General features: G+C 30.2%; 3 protein-coding genes across 3 annotated transcripts, besides 5 other annotated features; 2 read left to right on the plus strand and 1 right to left on the minus strand.

The window, feature by feature from the left end:
- Positions 1 to 2,833: part of a mobile genetic element that runs on past the window's edge.
- TVAGG3_0848640 (uncharacterized protein) lies at positions 1,019 to 1,348 on the plus strand (the record flags this gene model as incomplete). Its single annotated transcript, XM_051249148.1, has 1 exon — positions 1,019 to 1,348. One exon carries the CDS (start codon positions 1,019 to 1,021, stop codon positions 1,346 to 1,348), a length of 330 nt encoding a protein of 109 aa, XP_051084623.1.
- Positions 2,834 to 3,703: 870 nt separating the features above from the next.
- On the minus strand, positions 3,704 to 4,153 carry TVAGG3_0848650 (uncharacterized protein; the record flags this gene model as incomplete). Its single annotated transcript, XM_051249149.1, has 1 exon — positions 3,704 to 4,153. One exon carries the CDS (start codon positions 4,151 to 4,153, stop codon positions 3,704 to 3,706), a length of 450 nt encoding a protein of 149 aa, XP_051084624.1.
- Positions 4,154 to 6,839: 2,686 nt separating this feature from the next.
- Positions 6,840 to 7,592: a mobile genetic element.
- Positions 7,593 to 8,340: 748 nt separating this feature from the next.
- Positions 8,341 to 8,862: a mobile genetic element.
- A 100-nt stretch (positions 8,863 to 8,962) lies between these two features.
- Positions 8,963 to 9,000: a mobile genetic element.
- A 1,175-nt stretch (positions 9,001 to 10,175) lies between these two features.
- Positions 10,176 to 10,212: a mobile genetic element.
- Positions 10,213 to 10,573: 361 nt separating this feature from the next.
- On the plus strand, positions 10,574 to 12,863 carry TVAGG3_0848700 (ATP binding; the record flags this gene model as incomplete). The annotated part of the gene is made up of 1 exon (XM_001300523.2): positions 10,716 to 12,839. The coding sequence occupies one exon, from the start codon at positions 10,716 to 10,718 to the stop codon at positions 12,837 to 12,839; it is 2,124 nt and encodes a 707-aa protein (XP_001300524.1).
- Positions 12,864 to 12,964: the final 101 nt, after the last annotated feature.

A 12,964-nucleotide genomic window follows, 5' to 3' on the forward strand; every position in this document is an offset into this window, starting at 1 on the left:
AATAACATTTGATATAAAACTTGATGATTCATTCTTGATAACAGATATTAGACGCAAGGCTGAAAATCATCAGTATAAAACAGTTCTGAAGTAATTGAGGATTTATCACGTGTAATCCGTTTTGTAGATTGTGGAAACAAATACTTTATTCAGAAAGATTACAACATACACGATAAAATGAATCAAATATCATTCGTTCTTCAATCAAACATGAAAGAGTCACTCAAAATGATTAAATTATTTAAAGAAGAAGGAATAAAACCATAACAGCATGGGACGTACTACTAAATCAATTATCCTCATTAACCGTTAAGGGTGTTTACTTTAAATCTGATTCTCCAGATGTTTTCTCAACGTTTCAGGGTTATAAATACAACGTTCTCGAAAAACCAGATTACTCAAAAATTGAGATGTTTATGAATTTCATTAAAGAAGCCATTTGTGATAATAACGATGAAGTGTATAAATACCTTCTCGGCTGGATTGCATCAATGATTCAACATCCTGGAATCAAGAATGAAACAGCAATTATTTTGAAAGGACTTCAGGGAACAGGTAAAAACAGATTTACAGACATTATTTCTGAACTTCTCGCTGGTTATTCATGTAAAAACATTACCGAAATAGGTGAGCTAACGGGTAATTTCAATTCAGTAGTTGAGAATAAAATGTTTCTTGTACTTAATGAACTCAAGAATGTAGGTGAAGACAGACTCGCAAACTTCAACGCTTTGAAATCAATTATTACGGATAATCAAATAAGAATTAATGAAAAGAATCAACCCAGAAGAACTGCTCAGAACGTTGCAAACTTCATTTTCGTAACTAACAACGTCTACCCTGTCAAAATGAAGTTGGAGACAGAAGATACGTAGTTTTAAGGGTTAATGGTAAATTCAAGGGTCAATTTGATTATTTCAAGAATTTAATGGATTCATGCACAAAGGAATTTTATGATAATTTACTAACATATTTTATGCAATATGACCTTTCATCATTTAACGTACGAATCATACCGATGACTGAAGCCAAACAAGATTTAATAGAATTATCAACAAATCCTTTAGATGTATGGATAAATACACATTATGATGAATTGTGTGCAGGTATGACGTGTAAAAATGCTCTATTCTGCAAACCATCAGACATGAAAGACAAAAACTTTCAAATGAGCATTAAGGATAAATGTGAAAGGAAACAGAGAAGAATAGATGGTAAACAAACATGGTGTTATGTTTTGAAAGAAGAAATGAAAGGATTATATAAACAGGTTGAACCAAACGATAATGATGATTCATTTACTGACGATGAAATACCTGTAAATGAGCCGCTAAGCGGCGAGACCTGAAGGTCTTGCAGTATAAAGTATGATTCGAATTTATTTTTGCATTAATCCTGCTGTGATGTCTAAATGTCATGTTGTCATCATTTTTAAAAGAAGTTAATTAACCAGGTGACACATGGTGACGTAGTGACACCATCAGTTATTCAAAAATAATTAATTATTGAATAACCTAAAAACCATTAACGATAAAATAACTGATAACAAAATTTTATTTTTATATAAATGGATACCCCACAAGCTCAAAATTTACCACGAATCATAACAAGGGAGGAGATGATAAAAATGATGCAAGAACTAATTAAAAACAACAAACCACGAAAACCGAGAAGATGCGGTTATGCAGTAATGATGGAAAGAAGAACCCAGAAGGGTTCGGCGTCTCGAAGAGACGTTGTCGAAGAGGAATAAAAATTAAATTTGGATAGAGTTTAAAAATTCATCTTTATTAAATTCATCTCTTCCAATCAATTTATTTATTCTATTAAATTCTTTTATTTTTGCTTCACTCAGTTTAAGGATTGAACGGTAAGTTTCTAATTTTTCGATTATTTCTTTCCTCTCTTTATCGTTTTCAGTTCCTTTAGTTTTATGGGCATCAGCCCACCGCATTGCGGCTTCTTTTGTAATAGCATATTTTTGATTTAATTCTGTTTAATTTCTTTTTATATTCATTGTCTGGACTCTGAATCTTAATTGAATCAGGACTCTTGGCTGCTTTGTTGTCACTCATTTCTTACGAAATAAAAAAAATTAAATATTATTTAAATATAATGGAGTAATAAAATAAATCGGAATTTCTATTAATTTATTGTCAACTTCAACTAATGCATTGCCGTTAATATATCTAACAAATTCAGCTATTGTGTCAAATCTTCGTCTTCTTTTTGTCATTGATTTATCAGTTTTTCCATAATCGAGATGAATCAAAACTTTATCCCCCTGTTTAAAATTCAGGAGCCCCGAATTAATTTGTTCACGTTTAACATCATTTAACCTTTCCATTTGCTTTCTAATATATTCCCATTCTTTTGAAATATCATTTTTCATTTCCACTGGTTTCATGTTTATAGTTCTATGCCATGTATTATTGTAATAATATACTAACTGTTGTATGATGGAGTCATGATTTCCATCCCAGTATATCTGACCGTTAACCCCTAACGCATCTCTAAGAGTTCTCATTACCGCATCAACTATTTTATTATGAAACATATATGGAGAGGATGAGAAGTAAAAATTAATTTGTGGGAAATAATAAATCATAACTGCCTGAAATCCTTTATCACCATCACCCCTTATATTATCTACTCTTTCATGATCTAGTAAGTATTGTATAGCTCTTCTTGTTTCCTGTTCTGTTTTCCCTTTCACCGGAATGCAATATAAATATCTAGTGTTAATGTTAATGGCAAATAAATAAGTAACGTTTCCTTTTGAATATTCTAAATGATCTATTTCGTATGAATATGGATATGAAGCAAATGAAGGGCGACTAAATTTTTCCTTTAACGGTTGAATTTTCCGGTCAATTGGTTTATTTAATATCTTGAAATCCTTTTTAAAATCTTTTTGCTTCTTTAATGTTTGAAATGGATATAATAAAGTGAATGATGGAGGATTAACTGAAGGGGGAGGTACTACCGTTGGAGGTTTTGGTGTTGCAGGTGGTTTAATTTTATCTGCTTTGATTTTGGATGATGAAGTTTTAGTTGTTGATTTTCCTTTCATTAATTCTGGATGTATTCTATTCATTTGTTTTAAATATGCTGTATATAAAGGTTTGATATACTTTCCCGCTTCGAGTTTATGTTGAAGGATGAATTCCAAAAGTTGATCTTCATTTAAAAGTCGGGCTGAATATGGTTTAACTAATGAATCATAAATTAAAGCTTGTGCTTCATTTATGGTCTGAAGGACCTGGGGTTTTGCACCTTTAGCTGTTGAACATTTGCTACTTTCTCTTTTGGTGTTGTTTTCGGCTTTTTCTTCTTTTGTTTTTGTTCCTTTGGCTTTTGCGGCTCAGGATTATATAATTTATATAATTCATCAATATTCTTCTGTTAATACTTTATTTTTGAAATCTTTCAACTGTTTAAGTTGTGATTTAGTTTTTCCTTTGTATATTCATTATTTTTAATTTTGTCTTTAATTACAGAAATTATTTTATCATGATATTTCAAAATTTCATTTTTATAATACGGATAATAATAATCCATATCATCACCCGTTATATTTTTATTATGTTTTTGGAGATATGATTTTAATTCATAATAATTAAGAAAATTGATTAAGTACTAAATCATCAATTAAATTTTCTAAATCTGCGTTATCCATTTATATAAAAATAAAATAAATGTTTTAAGGGTGCCCACCTCTTTGAATCATAGTATCAAAACCATTATTTACATATTGAATCACATCATTAACGGTTCCTCCTTCTAAAACGGTATCAAATGGTGGAGTCCAGATTTCCTGATGATGATCATAAAATCCAGCAAAATTAACCGTATTATTAGGTAAAATATGAATCTCAGCGGTATATCTTCTATCTAAATTTGGATGCCTTATATGTATACCATTACTACCTGGATAAAATCTCAAACCTTGATTTTGTTGACGCATCAAATTATTGAAATTTCTTTCTTCAGGGGTGAATGTTCTTCTCCGTTGACGTTGTGGTGGTGGTTGTTGCGGCTGTTGATGCTGTGGTGGGATTTGAAAAATTCGTTGCGGTTGATTATTTGGAATCTGAAAGTTAAAACCATTTGGTATAAATCTATTCGGTTCCTTTTGTCTCTTCTGTGGCATTTTATTAAAAATAAAATTTTAAATTGTATTAAATAAATGGCATACAACATCCATTTTCACAACATACAGCCTTAGTGTGTGCTCCTGTTAATGCAGTCTTACCGATTGTTAAGCGAGTCATTGACCCGTTTTTAAGTTGTAAATTAATATTCTGACCATCGAAAATAACTTATCATTTATTATATCCAAATAATTTTAGGTGTTAATTGTTTATTTTGTCGTAAACTAACACCTTTCATTTTTTGTGCAATCTTTTTAAAATCACTTCCATCAATTGAACCGTTGAATGATGTATAACACTTAAGGCATAAAGCAACCATGTTATCACCTTGTTTCTCAATTGCTAAACCCAATAACTTCTTCTCATGTGCTTTTTCTTCAGCTTTATTCTTTAATTAGGTTTAAATTTCTCATCAAAACAGAAGAAATCAAATGGTGCGAATTTGAAAATGTTTTTATCATAAAATTGTTTATCGTAACAATTGCTTGAAATGCTTGAGTGTTAGGAAGATTTGGGTCGCCAGCGATTGCCCAATAAGATGAATCAGTATCACCTTCAATGAAATGAAAACGATTAACATTCATGCATTTATACATAAAATCATAAATGAAAACTAAATACCAGTATTTAGCATTATCTAAAGTGAAGAATGCCTCTTGTAAACATGTATCACATCTAAAAATCTATCTTTAAGCATCACTTGATATGTATCCTCACCTATTTCTCTTATGTTTTTAAACTTATTTGACATACATGCAACGCGTGACTTCTGTGCATTCATTATTTAGTCTTTGCGTAATTTTGTGTATTCATTGCATCGTAACCATATGATCCATTAAGTGAAATCTTGCAAAAAAACTTTTTCCTTTATTTCCTTCTAATTCAGCCTTTTGTCTTTCTTCATAAATTCGTTCGCAAATTCATTAAAACAAGTGTTTTTCGTAAATGTTAAAATTGATTGAATATCATCGATGATAAATGAAATCTGTCTATTAGATACCAAAGATAATAAGAAGAAAATGGTTGATATTGTTGTGTGTTGATGCTAACTGAGTTAATTTCCTCTGTTTCTGGTCAACTGGTAGATTGTTTGATTTCATGTAATATACATAAAACTGCCAATTGTTTTTTTCATCTGTGATAATATCTAAGTTTCTTATTATCGGTAAAAAGTTATGTAATCATTAATGTATTTTTCATCAATGTGACCCTTTACTTCAGCCACGAATAAAGTATTTTTCTTCTTAATTATTCCCAGTGCTTTTGCTTTCTTTGTTGCTGTATCACAAATGATAACACCATTCAATTCTTCCCGGCATATACATTTATGGTCAGTATATTGAATGAAATCATGAGGATTAGATGAAAATGATGAAGGATATATAATGAATTAAAATCAACACCAACGAAATGAGTCATGATGTTGGAAGTGTCCTCATTTGATACAGTTTAGTTTCTGGATATATGAAATTTATTAATGTGCGTGATTCCTTTAAGATTTACTCTATGTTGAACATTTGATAGACCACCAGTAATTCCATTACGGAGAATGTGATAAGCTTCAACTGAATCTAAAGTCATTGGTAAATTATTTTTAATGCATGATTTCTTAAATTGATTCTTAAACGTTGAATCTTCATCTTATTTGATTTACGACATTGCAATAACAACACATTAACTGACAATTTTCTTTAGTATGTGGTTTTCATTATCGATTCTATCCAATGTTGGTTTATTTGCATATGTAAACGCTTTACCACACATTTGCATTTAGATGAAAAGGATTAAATCGTGATAGTATTGAAAATCATCCATTGAAACATATTTTAGTATCTCTTTCTGCTTTTTCATCTTGTTCTTATATGATTCAATTTTATATTTCCAATACTTTTCGTTAATTCAAAACTTGATTCTATCTCTTCCTCAGATATTTTTCATTAGATTAAAGTCTTTATATGCTAAAGCGTAACGAATCATTGAAGCATTCGATGATAAAGAAAGATTATGAAGCATATCAATCTTATAAACAAATGTTTCTTCAATAATTTATCGATTGGGTCAATCATAATTTCAACATCTTTATTGCAATAATGAATAAAATATTCTAATCTATTCTTAAAGTTTTTAGCATCATTGAGATATATTTGATAATCACTATCTATATAGTTTCTTGAGTTAATGCTGAATAAAAATCTTGAGTGAATGTTCCACTTTATATAATTCTTCTTCGTAATTTCCCACGTGATGAATTGATAAGGGAAAAAGGATTTAACACGTGATTTATTGTTTCCGAAATCTTGAGTGAATTGGTCTAATGTCCCACCCGCTATATAATTTCTGATGTCAATAAATCTCAATTCATATGGAACGTTTGTTTTCTTTACAATGATTGCTTAAATTGTGAAGATGAACCCAGCATTGATTTTATTTTCCATTTTGCAGTGTTTAAATCACGAAGAATTAAATTTAAATCAAACTTTCCCGAATTAAAACCTATGATATTCACTTTATTGAATTCCTCATCTAGAAGTTCTTTAAATGCTTCCTTCTGTTTTTCATTTAATGTATGGGACAAAGTCCCCGCCGTTTGCGGCTTCAATAATTCATTCATATTGACTCATATTTGATTTAGCAACTAATGAACAGGTTGAAAATAAAAACTCAATCCAATCAGAAATAAAAGAATCACTCGAAGTTAAGCAAAAATTCCTCGTATGTTTTATCATTTAATTTAACCGTTGATGATACCATGAATGGTTTTAAGTAAGCGTTCAAAGTTGCACACTCAGAAAGTTGTAATTCTTCTTTAGTCTCTAATGTTTCAAAGTCAAAAGTAATATAATATCTTGTCGGTTTATAATATTTCTGCAAATTGTGAGCTAATAACCACTGATATATCTTCTGTTTCGTAATATGTGGTGCATATGGTTGCTGTGTCTTTTGCAATTGAACGTCTTGAATTAATCTTCCATTATTTTCTTTACATTTCTCACAATGCTTTAAAAATCTTCTTTGGTTTTTCCTTTCTGGATCATCACGGATAGAATAAACTTCTTCTTTACAATATGGACAAACTTTATAGCCGGTGAGTGCTTCAACGTCTGTTATTCTGTCAGCGTGAAGTTTTCCACATGGACTCTGTGTTAATAAAATATTTACTGTTTCAAATTCTGGATCTATCATTATTGATTCCACTAATGGAAAGTCTACCTTATTTATGTCCACGTCTTCTGGTTGAGGATCACAATAATAGAAATCAATATTAACATTTAACATTCTCGCTAATCTCTCACTTTCTGATGAAATGTCAAACCCTTCATATGCATCTATTGCTTCATTTAAATAGCTTCTACGAGTTTTAGGATTAACACCATCAGGAATGTTATAGAAGCGTTTAAATAACCTTCTACCTTCTGCTCTAATTTGATTATCATTCATTTTAGCTGTTCCGTTTTTGTTCATTTATGTAAGAATAAAAAATTAAAAAATAAATAAAAATAAAGTTTATTTTTTAAAGCCCATAAAATGAATTAAGAACACATAAATTTTTATCATCTGCGACGTGACGAATACATTTTAATTTACTCAAGAATGCGTACCCTGATACATTAAATCTAATTCCTGTCTTATTTAATTTCACAACTTTGAAAAGGAATGTATGAATAGCTATAAAATGATGAGAAGATGTTTTATGGGTTGCTTCCATTTTTTCTGAAATAAATGAATAAATATAATGTTTAAGTTTTCATATCTTTTATGTTCTTAATAACGAATGGTATAGACCTTTCACTTCGTCTTCCTTCGGTGCTGTTCTTTCATATGAAACATTATTGTATCTTCAACAATGAAACCACAATCACACAAAATTTTATAGTTCCAATGGTTTCTTTTGATATTTTATCTAATAAATCAAAAACTTTATCAACACCTGTGCATTTATTTAAATAATAATTTGTGTAAATATCATGATCTTCTTGCTTAATCGTATTAGTTGCATATGTCACGTTTTTCAGAGCTTTTTTGAATTTCTCAGAATCGAGAGGGGGTGAAAGTAAGATACAAGGGTATTCTTCATTATCAATAAATTGTAACTTATGTTTACGAATAAATTTAGTACCTTCTTCTGAAAGTGTTTCGTCTATTTCACCATCTAATAAATTTTGTGTTGATTCTAAGACATAATTTTTATATCTTTCTTCATGAGATTTCTGTACTTCTGATTCTGAAGCTGGGATATTCATTAAACCCTCTACTTCGTTTTCATTATATTTTTCAACTTCTCTTAATTCCTTAATTTTTTCATCTATTTCATCTCTTATTTTTTTTCAGTCTTTCAATTTCATTGTATTCATCATCTTTAATCCGTTCTTCATAATATTCAGGGAAAACATCAGGTTCTTTAGGTTTTTCTTCTTCAGATGTGGGATATAAGAAATTTATAACATCATCTTTATTCATTTTTCCATCATAATCTAAATCATTTAATAACTCCGCGAATTTTTGACAATTTCTTAAATAATATTTATTAACTTCATAACCTACCTCCTCTAATATATCCTTTATTTCCTCGTTTGTGAATCCTAATTTTTTAACGTTGTTAGTCTTGACACTCATTTCATACAAAATAAAAAATAAAATAATAAACATAACTAAGTTTTAATTTATTGTAAGAAGTTTATTTTATTTTTATATATAAATCATTCTTAAGGTCAAACAGACTTCTTATTTTTATATGAATTCCATCCTCTTTAATGTCATCAATGATTACCATTTCATTATTTTCAATTTCTTCTTCTCGTTTATGAGGTTGTTGTAAACAGAAATTCATCAAAAGTGACACCTCAGAAAAGCTAAAATATTGAATTTTTGGAACTTTTGATAGAGCACGTTTTTAAATATTAATTAAAGTAAATGTATATTTTGTAAAGATTCTTTTTAATAAAAAATAAAATTTTGAAGAAGAGCACAAAATCTTCTGAAAAATAATATCACATAAACTCATATTATTTTCTAATATATAACTATTTTATATAAAAATCAAATTCAATGATCTTAAAAGCGAAGGATAAACCTCAAAAATTACGAATATAATGAGTGGGAATATAATGCTTATCTATCATAAAACCATATGAAATATCAATTTTTGCTTTACGCCTAATTTTTGACGACAATTAGCAAAAAAATGTTAAATGTTAACACTCAGTCATTTGAATATGAAAAATAAAAATTGACTTTGATTAAATGTTTTTATTTATCATGCAATTCTTCTTGCGACCAAAGATTTGAATAAAATTTCAAAAATAAGATAGCTTAAAAAATAATATACGGTAGTGTTTATAATAGATGAATAGTATATAAATTCTATTAAAATGGATTTGATCCAAAAAAAATATAAACCAAAAATAATTGTTATAATTTAAATGAAGAAGTAATTTAAAACGATTTTATTTATGATCAAATTTTATATATTTTTTTGGATCAAATCCATTTTAATAGAATTTATATACTATTCATCTATTAGTAAACACTACCGTATATTATTTTTTAAGCTATCTTATTTTTTGAACTTTTATTCAAATCTTTGGTCGCAAGAAGAATTGCATGATAAATAAAAACATTTAATCAAAGTCAATTTTATTTTTCATATTCAAATGGACTGAGTGTTAACATTTAACATTTTTTGCTAATTGTCGTCAAAAATTAGGCGTAAAGCAAAAATTGATATTTCATATGGTTTTATGATAGATAAGCATTATATTCCCACTCATTATATTCGTAATTTTTGAGGTTTATCCTTCGCTTTTAAGATCATTGAATTTGATTTTTATATAAAATAGTTATATATTAGAAAATAATATGAGTTTATGTGATATTATTTTTCAGAAGATTTCATTCTATATGCCTATGAAAAGTACTCTCAAAACTAACTTTTCCTAATTATAATTAAATCTAGAATATTGTATTATGCTTAGTATTATTTCATTTTTCTCATTCAATTTAGAATTTACAAATGTCAAAAAATTGAGAGCTGTCACTTTTGATGAATTTCTGTTTATTACATTTTGGCTTTCATATTCATTTAATAATTCACAATCTTCATTTTTAAATTGAAGTTTAACCCATTCAGGATTTAAACAATGTTTAATTAATCATGGAATATCTGACATCATCTATATATATATATAGATTATTTTATAAAAGATAAAAAAATAAATTATTTTAAAATTAATGTTAATTTTTTTAATGATTTATAAATAAATATATTTTAATGCATCGTCTATATATATAGATGTAACAAAAAAAGTCACTAAACCCGTCATATCCTACTACTCTTAATATCTGATGAATATAAGTTATTTAAATTTATTATGGATCTCACTAATCCATTATGAACGTTATTGAAAGGCAGTTAGAATTCTTTACAACAAGAATTCCAAGTTTTTCGTCAGAGAGTGTTTTCATTTAATCGAAAGTCCCATTAATCTAATGGGAAAAACTACCAATATCAAATTGTTATTGAATTCATCGCACGACTAGAATTTTTTTTTCAATAAAAAAATTATGAATGAAGGACCTTTTGTAGGTATTGACCTTGGAACAACATTTTCCACAGTAGCCGTTTATAAACCTGCACAAAAATCATTCGATGTTCTAAAAATTGATGGAGACACACAAGTTCCTTCAGTTATTGCTTTTGGAGATGAACTTGTTTATGGTCAGCGAGCTAAGAGCTTGATGGCAAACATACCACAAAATACAGTTTATGATAGTAAAAGAATGATAGGAAAGATGTATTCTGAACTTGATGAAAATGATATTAGAAACTGGCCATTCAAAGTTAATGATTATGGTGGAGCCCCTTCAATTCAAGCGGTTCTTAAAAGACAAATACGTGAATATCGTCCATACGAAATTTCCTCCTACATTTTAAGTTATCTTAAAAAGAAATCAGAAGATCAGCTTGGTGTACCCATCAAAAAAGCTGTTATCACTGTTCCTGCTTATTTCGACGATAGACAGAAGGCAGAAACAAAGTTGGCCGCCAAATTTGCAGGATTTGGTGATTTCGAGCTCATGAATGAACCTACAGCAGCAGCGCTTTGCTACATGCATACATTCCAGAAATTCTCTGACTCAAGCAAAATCCTTGTTTATGACTTTGGTGGCGGTACATTTGATGTTTCTTTGGTTGGAATCAATGGCAAAAATTTCGAAGTTATCGGTTATGATGGAGACTCTCATTTGGGAGGCCAAGATATCGATAACGCCCTCGTACAGTACTTCGCTCCTAATTTCTTGATGAAAACAAGAATTGATATCTTTGCAGACGATAATCAATCGAAGCGATACAAAGGTCAGATGAAGCAACAATGCGAGCACCTCAAAAAACAGTTTTCTCCGAATGTCAAAAGTGGTTCAATAAATATTCAGCTTCCAACAAACGATAACCACACAGCAACGATAGATGTCGATAAATACAACCAAATCATATCACCAATCATCGATTTATCCTTTACAAAAGTTGATTATTTACTAGCAGAGCACGGAGTCAATCCTTCTCAACTTACTGACATTATTTTGGTCGGAGGAACTTCCCTGATCCCATTAATCCGCGAAAAAATCAGAGATAAGTACAAAATCGAACCAAAAGCAAACATTCCACCTTTCGATGCCGTAGCTGCTGGAGCATGCATCAAAGCATATCTTAAAGGCCGTAAGAAACAAAGATCAAGCCGTGCAGCAACGACAACAAGAAGATCTCCTCAAATGCCACCTCCAGTTAACTATCCACGAGCTTCTACAGTAGAAGATAACCCTTACGCCAATCTCGAACCTATTCCGCCTATCCAGCCTCAAGTAGTTTCGATAGATCCGATTATGCCACCAAGTTTTGAGTCAATTAGCAGCGGTGAGCCTGAATATCCAGATATTACGATAATTACCGACCAACCAATTATCAACCAGACCCAGTTCGAGCCACTTTTCGAACCACCACCGAATATCGAGTATGTTCCTGACGAAAATGAGCAGCCGAACCCGTATATCGGCATGCCAGAGGAAGATATCGACATAGAGATCCAAGAAGCCACTCCACATTCGTTCGGAATTATTGCGAATAAGAAAGTGGTCAAAATGATCGAGAAGAACACTAAATATCCATATTCTCGGACCAAGGCATATCATCGCAGGAGCGAATCCCAGACAATTACCATCAAAGTCGCTCAAGGCGAATCTGAGATTCCATCAGAGTGCAAAATCATCGGAATCTACTCTGTACAGATGCCAGAAGACATCTACGACATCGACATAACACTCACAGTCGATAGCGATGGAATTATGTCTGTACGCGCTAATTACAGTGATGAAACAAAGAAATTCGTGTTGAATAATGAACACACGAGTTTGTCTCACCAGGATATCGACAGATTGCAGGCAAACAGAGCAGTTATCAGCGCAGAAAACAGGTTCCAGACAGCGTTAGATGACTGGCATAGATATATGACTGAACTGAAGAAAATGAGGAAGACGGCGAATGAAGGAAAGAAAAGGAGAATTAATGATAACATCGAAAGAATTGAGACTTATATTGATGATAACCCTAATCCGTCTGCTGATGAAATTGATAGAGTTTCTAAGGAATTATACGAAATGGTCGATAATGTTAAGTGGGCATTTAATTTATAAAATAAATGATTTCATGATTTTTTATTAATTTTTTTTCATTGAGTCCTTGAAATAAGTTGTAGACATCTTCATATAGACTTCTACGAGAGAATATGCTGCATATAATGGAGAGAATATCTTGATAT

Source organism: Trichomonas vaginalis, chromosome VI (assembly GCF_026262505.1).
Source record: "Trichomonas vaginalis G3 chromosome VI, whole genome shotgun sequence".
In the NCBI taxonomy this organism is placed as follows: Eukaryota; Parabasalia; order Trichomonadida; family Trichomonadidae; genus Trichomonas; species Trichomonas vaginalis.